Raw genomic sequence first — 13972 nt, forward strand, 5'->3', positions numbered from 1 at the left:
TAACATACTGGAAATCGGAATAGTGAGACAGATCTTACCCAGCAAATTCATTTCTTAGAGCAAGACAAACTGAAGATTAAAACTGGGAGATCATAGGAAGGAAAGAAAAATGTAAATCCAAAGATGAACAAGAAATAAAAGCAGAGACAGGACACACATAAGTAGTAGTAATTACAGCCAGGAGCTACTTCTGACACAAAGTAAGAATTGAATGAATAAAATCACATCACTTGTGTGCTGCAGAGCTCCAAGACATTTTTTTCACCCAATTTCTGCATGAATTTTGGCTGAGGCAGGCAAATTTAAGATCTTTAAGAGTTCTTTTATTCCCAGTTTAGTAATTCTAACTAGTTTACCATAGTCTACTAGGTAATAACAGGATCTTCCTGACAGTATGATCCCACTTATATAACAACATAGACACGGAACTTAGTAAGAAAGGTATTTAAAAGATCAACGAGAAATTTTTTGAAGGTTTTTTTTTTTTTTTTTTAATACAGATACAATATTTTCCAAGGTCACTTTAGGGTAAGTGCAAACAGGTTTCTAAAATGGAAGTGCCCACACAGTTGTTTCAGGTTAAATGTGCACAGCATATTCTACAACGCAAAACCTGCATTTAGAGTTTTTTCTTCCTCCAGAACGACTTGGCAGCTTTAAAAAGCTAACACACATTTCCATTCTCAAAATAAATCCATTGAACAACAAACCCCAAAACTGAAATGCAATTCACACGGCTACCAAACAACATGCTTATTTCAGTAAGGACTTCTTAGCAGATCGGGCTGCAGCAGTTGAGGAGCTCTCTTTACCATTACCCTCAAAGTACTGCTGCTCTATTCGCCGACAGAAGGCTGTGAGGTTACTGTAGTGTTTTACTTTTTCAGAGAGTTCATCAGTGGTTAGTTGAGTAGTAAGGATTGTGAACAGATGTCCAAATACCAGAGCATCTAATTCAGTTGGTCTGTAAAAACAAACACAAAAAAAAAGAACAGGTATTTTGGAAGGCAAGTCCTGATCAAGAAAAACCCTGCTGTTCTGAATGACTTTTTGATGGCCACACAATCTAAGGATTGGTAAAGAATGAGGCAACACTGAGCTTACCAAATACATGAAAACTGTGCATACAGCATATAAGCATACTCCTTGTTCTCAGTATGGCATCATTCTTTGCTTTCAAAATGTGGAAATAACACTTTTAAAATTGGATAGAGTTGCTGACCCAACTTTAAACCGTGCTCCACCTTTTAGTTCCGTAACAAGGGAAATGCTCATTGTGTCTTTTTAGAGTTTTTCTTCTGCAGGTGTATATCCAAAAGCCCCAAGTATAATCTCACAAATGAAAAAAAAAAAAAAAAACAGAAGGGGAGGAAGCATAATCCCCCAATTCCCTTTTTGTCTTTTTGTGCTTTTACATAGTGAGGAACTGTTCAGCCAATAATAAAAGGAGCTCCAGGGTGACAGCAGCTGAAAACATCTCTTTTTTGAAGGGGGACTACACAGAAGAAAACAGGTATTTTGGGAAACAGTTGTCTATTGAATGTTTTCAGTCCTACCTCAATTTAAGTATAAGCCTTCTGGATTGCCATCTTGGACCTTTGTATATAACTAGTCCATGTGCACTCTTTTTCTCTTTTTTTTTCAAAATACATTTATAACTTCAAGTCCTTCAATACCGGTGTTCAAGGTAAGCAGAACAAGGGTTTTCTAATTGATAAATTTTTGCCTTTCTATTTGTGGATCACTAAGAACTCTCCAGTGGAGATGTGGACCCTTGTGTAATAACTTGAATACGTCAGCAACAGGCTGCTTTCCTTATTTACCTCCTACAGACTCCCAGAAGTCACAAAGTGAAAAATACTGGACAAAAAACACACAATTTATTTGTAGTATTTCAGAGTGCTAAATAGTTTTCCATGTATATGTGTGTGTGAATAGATACATATCTATATCTCATATTCCTGTATGTAATATTTCAGTAGAGTAACTTACTGCTTATTGAAGAAATATGGTTGTGTTCCTAGTCGCTGAGAGAGAGCCTGACAACACTGATCTACATCTTCAAGCACCTATCAAAAGATACAAAAGAGAAGAAATCTGTATTGCCAGGAAATCCCAACACTGCAAAAAATAACCTTCTTACTCTATTTGCACTGATTTTGGGAACATGGAACATATAATGTGTAACATCAAAAGCCGTTAAAATCAGTCAAACCTATACAGTAGGCAGGTAGCTAAATGTTACTTAATCTAACATTCAATACAAGGCAATCCTGATTAAGTGCTTCTCATAACATTTCTAACTTAGCTCAATGAAAGGTACTAACTTACACCTCAAATCTGCTTTGTGGAGGGTTTGTTTTTTTAGACCTCTAACAAGGGAAGCTGCCGTCCTGCAAAGTGTGCCTATTAACATCATACAGGAAGTGGGGGCTGTAGCTTACAACCTATTTTCAGGACTATAGCCTAAAAAAATAACATCTCCAGACATGTATGCTCATAGCAAAACATACTTCTTCCCACCCCATCAGGTTGCACATAATTTAAGATTTATTGCTGCTAATGGCAAATGCCTGATTCTGGATAATGTTTTAAGTACAAACTATATTTTTTTACATATATTTCAAGAAAGTGTGACTCTCCAAAGCCTTAAAAAAAGGGGGAGAAAAAAACCCATAGTAAAGAAATAAGCTTCACTTTTCATACTGACCTGTTGAAGTGTCTTCCCCGCCCATCCAATGGCTTTCATCTTTCGCCTTACCTCCCACTGCTTCTGATAGGACAAAATGCGGTTAAGAGGCCACGGGTAAGGGGAGCCATACCTCGGGTGAGTAATCTTTGTTTAGAAACAGAGAGGTACTGTGTTATTATAGAAGAAAACACAGATATCTCTAAGCACAAAACAGCCAATGTTCAAAAATTTCTATCAGAAAGGGAGCTGTAGAAGAGGAGTTGTGTGATATGCTGTAATTATTTGCACAGAATTTAGAGCATAACCATTTAAAACTATTACTTCAGAAACATACAAAAGACCTATCTATTATGCAGTTGGCTACCTTCAGTAATGACACAACTTCCCTAAAATGTATATGCAAGTGAAATTAAAGTGAAAAGACTGTATCATTACTGGTATAAACCTCAATGTTTCATTTATGAGTAGGGACTTGCAATTGTGAGCAAAAGTGTTTTCTCATTAAATTTTAATTATGATAAATGCCACAGAACCACTCACCTCCTCTACTGTAACATCATCACACCATTGGAGATAGAGCTAGGAACAGAAAGAACACTTACTACAACTTCTTAATAAAGGAGAATACAGAGACAATCATTACTCACAACTAGAATTTTCTTTTCTATATTAAATTAAATGTCCATTTCATTCCTTCTGTTAGACCTCTGAATATAGAAAAGAATTTAAAACTGGAAGACAAAAGCCCAGTTCCTAGTGCTTACTCTACCAATACCAGATCCAAACTGCAATCACAGGCCCATTTCTACTGCCCAAGCTGCACTTAACCCAGCACACAGGTTACCAGCCCTCAGCTCCCCAGACACCTGCAGGTTCCCAGCATTTTCAACACTGTTCCCATACTGCGTGTGCATCATGTTAATTGGCGACGGACACAAATCCAGCTTCCCACTAGGCACATGAGCACAGACACCGTGGAAGGTCATAGCAGGGTGCCTGGCCAGCTGTGGGTTGGGTGGGTTCCCTGGGACCACTGGCATTTTCCAGTTGGTTACTACTTCTGCTACATGACACACTTCCATTAGGTGAGGAGATCATACATTTGGCTTGTGTCTACAGAAACATTTCATTCAGCAAGCAACCCATAGCACACAGAGAATTTATTCCTGCCTCCTTTCTCCTCAAAAGTTAACAACCTAATCTAAGAACAAGTATTTCCAATATAGAAAAATGTCCTAAAGCTTTCTTGCCTATAGTTACTTATGTAAGCATGTGGAGTTACTATGGTTTGCTGTACCTCTGCTGTCAAGAGCATATTATTGACTAATTCCATGTAGGCTTTCATCTCGGCTTTTTGGACTTCATCCAACCCATCACTGAGAGAATGGCCCTAATGGGGAAAAGAGAAAAAGACACACATGGAAGAAAGGATATTGGTATATTCAGCAATGCCTGACCCAAGGACTTCTGAAGTCAATGAGCTTTGGCTCAGATCCCAATCTCTTACATAGTTCAGTAACAAATTACATATGCAATTTTTGCATACATCCTTAAGAATTAGAAAGAAATCATCATAACATAGCTAATCTGCAAGAAATATAGCTTATCATCAGTTATTGATGAAAACAGTTTGAGCACACAGCTTCCTGGTTAGTGTGCATCTGTGGCAAGGAGTAAACACAAACTCATATTCGTGATACAGCTTTACCAACTGCTCAGTGAAAATACGGTAGTTTTTAAAATATAGGGCAGGGTTAGCAAGGGGAAGTAAAGGCAAATCTGGACAGTATCTGACACTTCCGGATCTAAATCAGTCAGTTCTGGGTTTAAGAGCTCCATGACCCAGGGACAGAACAGTCCCAGAGACCAGCACTGGTATACAGCTATGCTGCATCAAAATTACTTCCAGAATTCGGGTAAATGACAAAAAAAAAATTTCCACCTTAACAAACTCCTATTCCAGCATATCTTTCTTTTAAGTAACATTACAGAAGAGACCACCAAATCAGCACAAAGCTAAATAGGATTAACATGCTATTTACTAATTGACAAAAACAACATACTATTACCTTGGCTTTTACAAACTGGACTATGGGCCCAAGTTCAGATACTACTTGATTTCCCACATGAATAAAGGGTACTTTGCCTGTAAAATGAGAAATGTATTTTAGTAAGAGCCTTTTATACCTGTAAAACATCATTTACAATTTTCAAAGCAATTAAATATTGTAGGTACACCTGAACATCAGCAAGGTTTTGTTTCTTTCAAATGAGCACATGCAAAGCTCTAACATGCATAGCTCACCCAGAGAACATTTGTAATAACAAACATCCTCCTCTTTCTGAACCTCTTCTACACATAATACTTGAAATTGTGGATTTCAAAGTTATTGAGATCTATCTACTTGTATTTTAATAATGGATTTTGCTTTGCTGGAAAGACTTAATTCAATGTTTCTCTGAAGTACAGCTGGGAAATCCCAGGAAAGCAGACAGAGAGCCTTTGGCTAGTTTTACGACACAACATGTTCCCACCCTCCCTTCTAACCCACTGGAGGGGAAAAGGCTGCTGAAAAGATGACGGGAGACATGGCACTGTGCCGAGGAATGCAAGCAGGGGAAGTGCAAGTATACACTCAGCAAGGCAGGGTCTTGACTCTCCCTCCTCCAGTCCTTCAGATTTCCAACAACTAGGCCAGCTGGCTCCTACTGGCTGCCCTAATCTTCACTCTCCAGTTGTGAGCTGGCATTTTCTAGCACCATGGTCCAGGGTCAGGAAGAGGTTCTCAGTATGAGACCCACAGCTTCACAACCTGGGGAGCTAGAAGGGGTAAGGAGGTGCTTCATCATCATGGAAGCAAAATGGGGTCAAAACTTAACCCTAGTAAGGCTCAACATTCAGACTGTGAAGCTGAGCCATCAGGGTCCAGCATGGAGCAGGGCTAAAGATGGCCAGTCCTGAAAAGGAGACTGGGAAATAATTGTATCACTGATGGAACCTGTCAGGTTTTGAAGGGCTCCCAAGTCTGCATGCACCACCTTCACTGCCTGATAACCTTCCCTACATGCAGAACTGAGCTAAAGCTTTAAAGCAAGCAGAGATACAAGAGGATGCCCTGTTACACACAGCAAGTCCAGGAGCACGACAGAATTTGCCTCACACCCCTTTTCCCAGCTCTCAGGGTATGAAGCTGAGGGCTCCTGCTTCAATCCACTCTAACCAGGTTATCTGTCCTGCAAATCTTCATCCAAGTGCAATTGATAAACATTCAACCTTATATTTAAGACTAAATCCTTTAGGATTATTTACATGACTGAAATAATCCATAAAATGCTGGATGTTCTGTATTACTGAAAACATCCTCAAGCCCTAAAGCAGTCAATAAGCCTGCACAGTGCAGTGAGGCAGAGAACCCTTTTACTTTACTTTGCCCACCTCTCACTGTGGGCAAACTGCTCTCAGCAGGCAGCCCAAAGAACAAGATCAGCACCCACCTGACTCCAGATATGTTATTATCAATACATTCACTCTTTTCACTGAAACACAACCTACTGTTCAGCTTAGCTCAAACACTGTTCCTGCTAAGAGCAGATTCAGTCATGGTCTTAATCATGAGATTCACTTCTCACTGGCTCTATCAGCCTAAGGGCAATAAATGAAGTTCACACCAACAAAGGCTTCATCTGCATGCACATGCTGCATGTCGCAGAAGGAAACACAGACCACTTCGTGCTTCACAATTCAGTGTTTTAAACCAGAATGTGCTTCACACACCAAGATCATACTCCTAAATCCCTCAGAATGGGTTTTGTCATTACAATGACTATGACATAAATAACCTTCCCCCCGAAAATGATGAGATGCAGATCTCTGTCTGCTGCTGCTGCTGTGAGACAGGGTAGTAGGGAGGGAGAAGGGAACAAATTGAAACCTTGTCTGAATTATCACCAAAGGACCAATATAAAGAGAGCAAATGGGGCAAGTGAATAAAAATAATAATAAAAATAATGACTGCAGGAATAAGGGCAAAAAGAACACATGTATTTCTACCTACATTTAAACCTGAAGCAGCATCATATTCCCTCTTGTGCTCCTTGTTTTCAGCAGAAGAAGGAAGTGTTCAGACCCAAATTACATCAGATGCCAGCAAGTGTGGACAAGGGTGCAAGTGGCAGAGAAGTAATAGCATGCAACTGTCACCAGTCCTCCTGCGCATGCAAGGCACTCCTCTGTGCATGTAAGATGCTCCTCTGTGCATGCATTCAGTGTTTCAAAGCTACCTTTATGTACTAACAAACAATTCATATATCTCTGTATTTTGCTGTTTTTTCACTGCTACCAACCAACTTGGGTTTTTATAAATCACATAATTTCACTGCTTTGACCAAAATATCAGCAGCAGCAACAGAACCCATGCAGCTGGGAGACATATACTGACAGGCACTTCCATGTGGCAGTCATCAGCCAAAGCCAGGTACCAGGTAAATAAACACCTCTCTCCAACAACAAAAATCCAGGACAGGGTGCAAGAATTGCCAGACGTTTTGCCCTGCACTCAGCAATTCTGATTTTCAGGCAACCTTCTGAAGCCAGCCTCTGATGTTTTCAGACAACCAGTCACCTTTATAATAATTTACTGTTGGTGGGTTTGGATTTTTTCCAGAGTCTCATGGATCAGCAGATGATTTAAAATTGCCTGTCCCCCCTAACAATGACAGGGCACCCTTCAGTCTTCTTCTGTATCAACATCCTGGCAATCATCTTCCAGAGAGGGTAGAAAAACATCATCTTTCTATAATGTTGTCTCACCCCAGCAATGGGAAGACATAACAGCATTTACTGGAATATTCCCTGGATGCAAAATAAAGCCACTTTTGGAAACATGTTTTTCTGCTTCAGAATTCAACCACCCTCAGGCGCTTGAGAGGTTTCCACCAGGCATTTGAACTGAGCATTCTGTATAGGTACTGCATCCACAGGGCAGTTACACATTGTGCCAGTCTTACTTTGCATTTGACTGTTTTAATTGTTTGTAAAGAGAAACCACACTGGAGAGGAGGGGGGAAGGCAACCCACACACATGAGCACTGACCGACTGTTATCAGCAAGACAAGGCGTAGTTGCCATGGTATCAAAACGGAGATATAATGTAGTAATCTAAATGAAGGCCACACTTACCAGATGGGGACATGTACTCGGCATTTGCCCTGCAAACCACCCGGATTGGCAGATTGCACATTTGTAAAAAGGCCTGGAAACAAAGAGTCGTATTTAAAAAGTATTAATACACCAGTGACAAACAAATGTGCTCTCAATACATTTTGCTACATTTTAGCTAGTTCTTAGCACACACTTGCAAAGTATAGATCCTTGCATACTACTTTTAGGAAGAAAAAAAGGGGAGGTAAAATAAAAACAAGTGTTTTTTAACTTTCTTAGACCACTGTTTCTTATCCAGCTATTGACTGGAATTCTTCTAATGAAGTTTCATCTATTGTTACTGTTTTTTTCAAGATGAGCAAAGGACCAGTATCTGACAGACACAATTACATGCTGTGGCTGCATAAAATTAAATGGTATTCTAACCTTCCTGAAAAGAATAATACTTATTTGTTCTGGCTAAAGCTGGCTATCGAAGTTCATGTTCTGTAACAGCAAGCACATATAGCACCATCCAACATTACATGACAGGACAAGGGGTAATAGCTTTAAACTAAAAAAGGGTAGATTTAGACATAAGGAAAAAAAATTCTTTACTGTAAGGGAGGTCAGGAACTGGAACAGGTTGCTCAGAGAAGTTGTGGATGCCTCACCCCTGGAAGGCTGGGATGGGGCTTTGAGCAACCTGGTCTAGTGGAAGGTGTCCCTACCCATGCCAGGGGGGTTGGAACTGCGTGACCTTTAAGGTCCCTTCCAACCCAAACCATTCTATGATTGTATTTACAGTAGCTGGCAGAGGTTTTGCTCTATGTGCTCTGCTATCAGAGCACAAGTCTGCTTTAGGAGGAAGTATTTATTATCTTTAATTTATGTGAATCACAGACAGCATAAGTGATCAATTTACTGTTTCTTTCTATCTGTAACCTTAGATTCAAAGCATTCTCAGTAGGATACCAATTTTTGTCAGCATCTGCCACCACCACAAAATCCTTAGTATGTTTCTGTTGAATACCAAAATATCAAGAAAAATATTTTTAATTTGGTCAGAACATGGTGAATAAGGAACCTCTTAATTTCTAGAGTCTCTCACAGGTCATCTCGGCTAAGTCCTAGCAATCATTTTTTCTTTGCGATTAGACAGGTCACAATTCCAGATTCCAAAATTGTACCTGTTTATCCACAGTGGCTTGAGGTGAAAAAAGTCTAAACCAAGAAGGCTACCACCATGAAGAAAAATGCTGCTGCAACACAGCACTTTCTACTTCAGCCTCCTCCTAGCTCTTCTGATTGAAGGACCTGGAAGTAAACTGCACTCTGTCAGATTTAGATGCTCAGACCCTATTCAGAGACATCGAAATAACCTAAACCTTAACCTTGAGACTGCTTACCTCTGAACTAAATGAGACCATAGGGCAAGAACTAACACTGATACCAGCCCTGTTCCTAACTTTGGGGCTTCTCTAGTATCCATCAAACAAAAAAAACCAGCCCTCTCCTGTCTCCTGCTCTCCAAGTCACTTGTACCCAAACCTCAACCCAATCTGTGCAGAAAAGCCAGAAGCTTTGTTCCTTTTCCAACAAAATCCAAGAACTGCACTGTGCTTTTACAACATTGGCTCTTGCAGGTTTAGATGACCTAACTCAAATCCAAATTCCAATTTAAAGCAAGGAACAAGGATGGCAAGCTGCTAGAAAAGACATTGATGATGGCTGACAAGAGGCCACCTCAGAACTGTGGAGGCTCAGCAAAATCTCCTGGAAACCTGGATTTCTACAGCTTTTAATTTCCTTAGCCTAACTTTAAGAGCCAATTACTTTACATATACATGCAGACAGACATATAGACAGACACACAAAGAGAGGGTACTAGTCATGGTCAACATAGGCTCAATATTGCAGGTCCTGCACTATTTACCAATAAATTGGTCTCTAGTATGCTTCACCCCAACTAGAACCTCTATTACTGCTTAAAGGTGCAACTACCACCTAAAGAAGATACAAGGCACTAGCCAGATTTGACATCACCACACATTCTAAGCTTGAGAGCCTGTTAGAAGTCCACCAAAAATTGAGGCTCTTCCTGTCTTAGCATCCCAAAGTCCATGCAAACTGTAAAAGTACACAAAAGACTAATTCTTAAACAAGAATTTAAGGAATTAGTCTGTCAGTCTTGTACGTCTTCCTTTGTCTGCAGACCTCCAGACCTAGCAATGTCCAGGCTGTTCCATCATGTCTTCTGCTCAAACTGGGGCTTCATATGCAACTTCTTTAGAAATAGATAGACAAAAATACAGAAACTTGGTTTAGATTAAATGCTCCTATGACATTCCTGGACACAATCTAACCCACCAAAAATATACACCCTAATTCAACTAGTACAAAGACTTCGTTCTTCTGAAGGCTCCACCAGTAGCTAACAGAATCATCTCAACAGTACCGTGCTATGGAACTGATGGCATCAAACAACGGCTCCAAAGAATTTCATCTTTGGGTGAGAGGAATGGAGCAAAATTCTACCATACTATTTAATCCTTAGCTGTTCAATTTCATCTCAAAAATATGTGAAATTCCATTTGGTCTAGACTTACCGAGTTAATTTCTTTCACAGTAAGGCACTAAATTAACTCTGCAGTTTTGCATTAAGATAGAGATGAATTTTTAACTGTAATGTACTATTCTCCCTGCAAGTTCAGAAGTCTGAACTGCACTGGAGTCAGGGCAACACACAAGTAACTGGAAAGCCTAGAAGTGCAGAGACACAGTTAAGTAAAAGGAGGTGAGTTATATCACAGTTTTTACTTTCTCATATCAACATATCAGAAATAAGACACACTGGCACAGAAAACTGAAGTTACATGAGCTGCTTCAGCAAATTGTTGCCTACTGTACATCACATCATATATTGGCTCCTACATAGTACAAGGTTTCTACCAAAAATAGTCCTCAGTATAGAGACTGAACTATAAATTAAATCTTTTCAGTGTAAAGAGTTCAGCCAAGTTTCCACCAAAAATCTGAATCTGAACTTTATCTCCCTCCTTCTTCTCAGTAAATATCCACAGACCAAGGAATATGAACCTTTATTACACTTGGCAGGAAAATTCCACCTCAACCTCTGGCCTAGCACAAAGAGGATTAAGAATACGTTGCCATTTTGGCATCTCAGAAATGCAAACACACTGTGTCCATGTGCTTTTTTTGCACTTTGTAATGAAAAGATGATAGAGAAGTGTGAACTAGAATTGAGCTCTAATGTGGGAACAAATATTAATAAAAATGCTCACTACTCTGTATAATAAAGTGCAGACTTTGGTAAGCTTAGAAATGACTCATTCTACCCTCAGTGAGGTTAAAAAAAAATATTCAAAAATACAGATCCTGAGACAAACACCAAACCAAAACTTGAGGAAACTTCCTTGGAATAGTTGTCTTCAGTTCTAATGGAACTGATGACCAGGGGTGAGCTTGAGAAACTGAAGAGTGATTGAAGATTAAAACTGAGCAAATCCATCCAGTTCTGCATTCACACCAGCAGTCCTGCAAGGTTCAGAAACCCTGACTATTGCAACTGCCTCTCCAGCAGCCTTATGAGGCCTGTTCCAGAAACTCCCTTTCAACATGCCAACACCTATTCCACTTCAGTCTTTGTCTATATTTAGGATTGACTTTAAGATGAGTAGTGAAATAGTAATGAAATTCAAAAACAAGAGGAAACTGAATAATGAAAGAGCTGAAGACAAAAAATCATGTAATGCTATACAATAAACCTTTTAAAAAAATACAATCCTGCTATCACATGTTTAAAAAGATAAAAGCCCAGGGAATTAAAAGACCAGTACCTCACACTGTAATTTGTATCCTATTAAATTTTTAGTGCTCTTTACATATCATTCTGCAGGAAAACAAAGGAAAGCTCCACAATATGAGAGAAGTTCAGTCCTTATTGGATTCACAGTGCTGAACTAATCATTACCAAGAAAAGCAGACCAGTATCCATTTCTTGATTCAGCTTAAGCTAATGGTCCACTGGATAGCCTTCAAGTTAGCTAAAAAATACATGTCAACTGACAAAAGGAGGCAGTACTACCTCAAATCACAAGAGCTCAGCCTAAGAAATAAGCCTTACAATTTGCATTGCTATGAGAGAACTTACATTCTTTCACTGATGTAACTAACAGGCTTTGGCAATTATCAGTATTAACAATACAGGTGTTCGAGTTTTAGAGCACAGTGAATGTATTTCATATTTATGGAAATTATGTTTTCTTTCAGAAAAAGAGATAGACAAGAATCACGACCAATGTATTCTCATAAACATCTACCACCAGAAAACTTAAATCTTATTTTCTGATACATCCAAGCTACATAAATTAGATTTTATATAATAACTGATGTTTGACAGGAAGCAGCATGAACTATTACCAGAATAGTTGAAATTGGCACAGATCAAAGAAATATTAGAGATAACAGAACAAAGCAGCAATTTTTGTGAGTCTATCTCATTTATTGCTTCAGTCCAGTGATCAAGGGAGGATTTGTTCTCTTTTTGACTTCTTATGTAGAATGTCAGGAACCAGCACATTTGGTGTGCAGATGGTATCAGACCGCCATGGCTTCCAACTCAGCTAAAAGATGTGGTGGAACACTGATTATTCCAGCTCAGAGCATCTCATTTCCCTTTGGGTACCTCACACACATAATTTGAGCAGGCAAGTAAACCCTAGCTTTTCTTGTGAGAGAAACCATAAGCTAAAGGGAGTGAGCTCAGTTCCTCTGGGTGCTTTTGGAGTGTAGGGTGAGAGACTGAAGGCTGAAACCACCCCAGTGCAGTTCTGCTGAAATTTATTAAGATATCAACACCTCTTCAAAGACACAGCATCAAAAGCTGAGCAATCTGAAAGATCTGAAAGAATAAGCCCAGGCTTATTCTTGCACATCAGAGATTATTGTTAACATCATAAATTTGGCTGATCAACTTAAAAAGGGACTGAAAGGGGCCAATCAAAATCCAAGTGACACAAAATCAAACCCTTGTGAAAATTCACCTAAAAATGATAAAAAAGACAGTAACAGCAAAAATACAAATAAGACACTTAACTGAGCACAGCCTTTCAAAGGTACTTTTCATTCCAAAGAACAGTATTAAATTTCCTGCTCTTTCTCCTCTGGAAATAAAACTGTACTACCAGAGAATGAACAGGGTGACTTTAGCAGGCCACAGCTTGGATCTCCTCCAGCATCTGGGATTCTCACGCAATAATACTACAGCAGTTGCAGTTTTTCAGAATGAGGGCGGAGGGTATTGGCTCTCATGCCTGTAGTAAAACTGGTACACATTACTTTAGATAAAGTTCCTTCGTCCAAGGCAACTGTAAAGATGCTCACTGAAAATGTTTATTGATACTTTGAAAACAACTCTTCCAAACAAACTCTAAGCAGGGAAAGAACTAAATTCCTTCTGGAAAGGATAAACTTGGGGGGGGGATGTTATGCTTAACACCTACCCAAAGAGTTAACTATATTTATCAATTCATAAAGAGAAGGGATTAACATTCTTCTTTCCCCTAGCGCATGTTACAGAAGATCAAGAGATGACTGCCCAATAGACTTTACACAAATACAGAAAACTTAGTTCAAGCATAAATATACAGAATTCACTACAACTGAAGGACATCAAAACACTCAGGCTTTTAAATTGAAAGAGTAATTTCATGGCTTATACTAGTTAATGCAGCATAAAACAAGGGTAATGAAATCTCAGATTGGGAAGAACTGAGTTTATTCCCCTAGCATCAGCAGGAGTGCTTCCTTTATCCATATATTCCACTGATTATTTGCATTTCTGTCATTTTAAAAACAGAGTCCTAATCTCTTGTGCAGTATCAGCACTGGTCAATGACTGAAGCAGATGCCTGGAAAATTGTCCAGTTTTAGTAACTTATGCTTAATATCATGTCTGCTACAAATATTTTTCTCCAAGTTATTTCTGGAACAAACTGTGTCCTTTCTTTGGATGAGGTTAATGTACGAAACAGATGAAGGCATTAAAAATAAAGATTCTGCTTAGTAGGGTCTGTCAGCTTCTCTCCCACTTACACTGCCTTGCTTCCCTGCAGGAC

The 13972-nt window shown here is 39.2% G+C and overlaps 1 protein-coding gene across 1 annotated transcript in view; it reads right to left on the reverse strand.

Annotated features, from left to right (window-relative positions):
- Positions 1 to 462: 462 nt before the first annotated feature.
- The window catches only part of MTX2 (metaxin 2), a 34213-nt gene continuing 20703 nt past the window's right edge, over positions 463 to 13972 (reverse strand). The window contains exons 4-10 of the mRNA XM_005152582.3: positions 7872 to 7944; positions 4762 to 4838; positions 3990 to 4082; positions 3233 to 3271; positions 2711 to 2836; positions 1993 to 2069; positions 463 to 964 (exon numbers count right to left, since the gene is read on the reverse strand). Coding sequence (XP_005152639.1) covers positions 754 to 964; positions 1993 to 2069; positions 2711 to 2836; positions 3233 to 3271; positions 3990 to 4082; positions 4762 to 4838; positions 7872 to 7944 — 696 coding nt within the window. The 3' untranslated portion in view covers positions 463 to 753. The remainder of the gene's footprint in view (positions 965 to 1992; positions 2070 to 2710; positions 2837 to 3232; positions 3272 to 3989; positions 4083 to 4761; positions 4839 to 7871; positions 7945 to 13972) is intronic.

Source organism: Melopsittacus undulatus, chromosome 8, assembly GCF_012275295.1.
Source record: "Melopsittacus undulatus isolate bMelUnd1 chromosome 8, bMelUnd1.mat.Z, whole genome shotgun sequence".
NCBI lineage: Eukaryota > Metazoa > Chordata > Aves > Psittaciformes > Psittaculidae > Melopsittacus > Melopsittacus undulatus.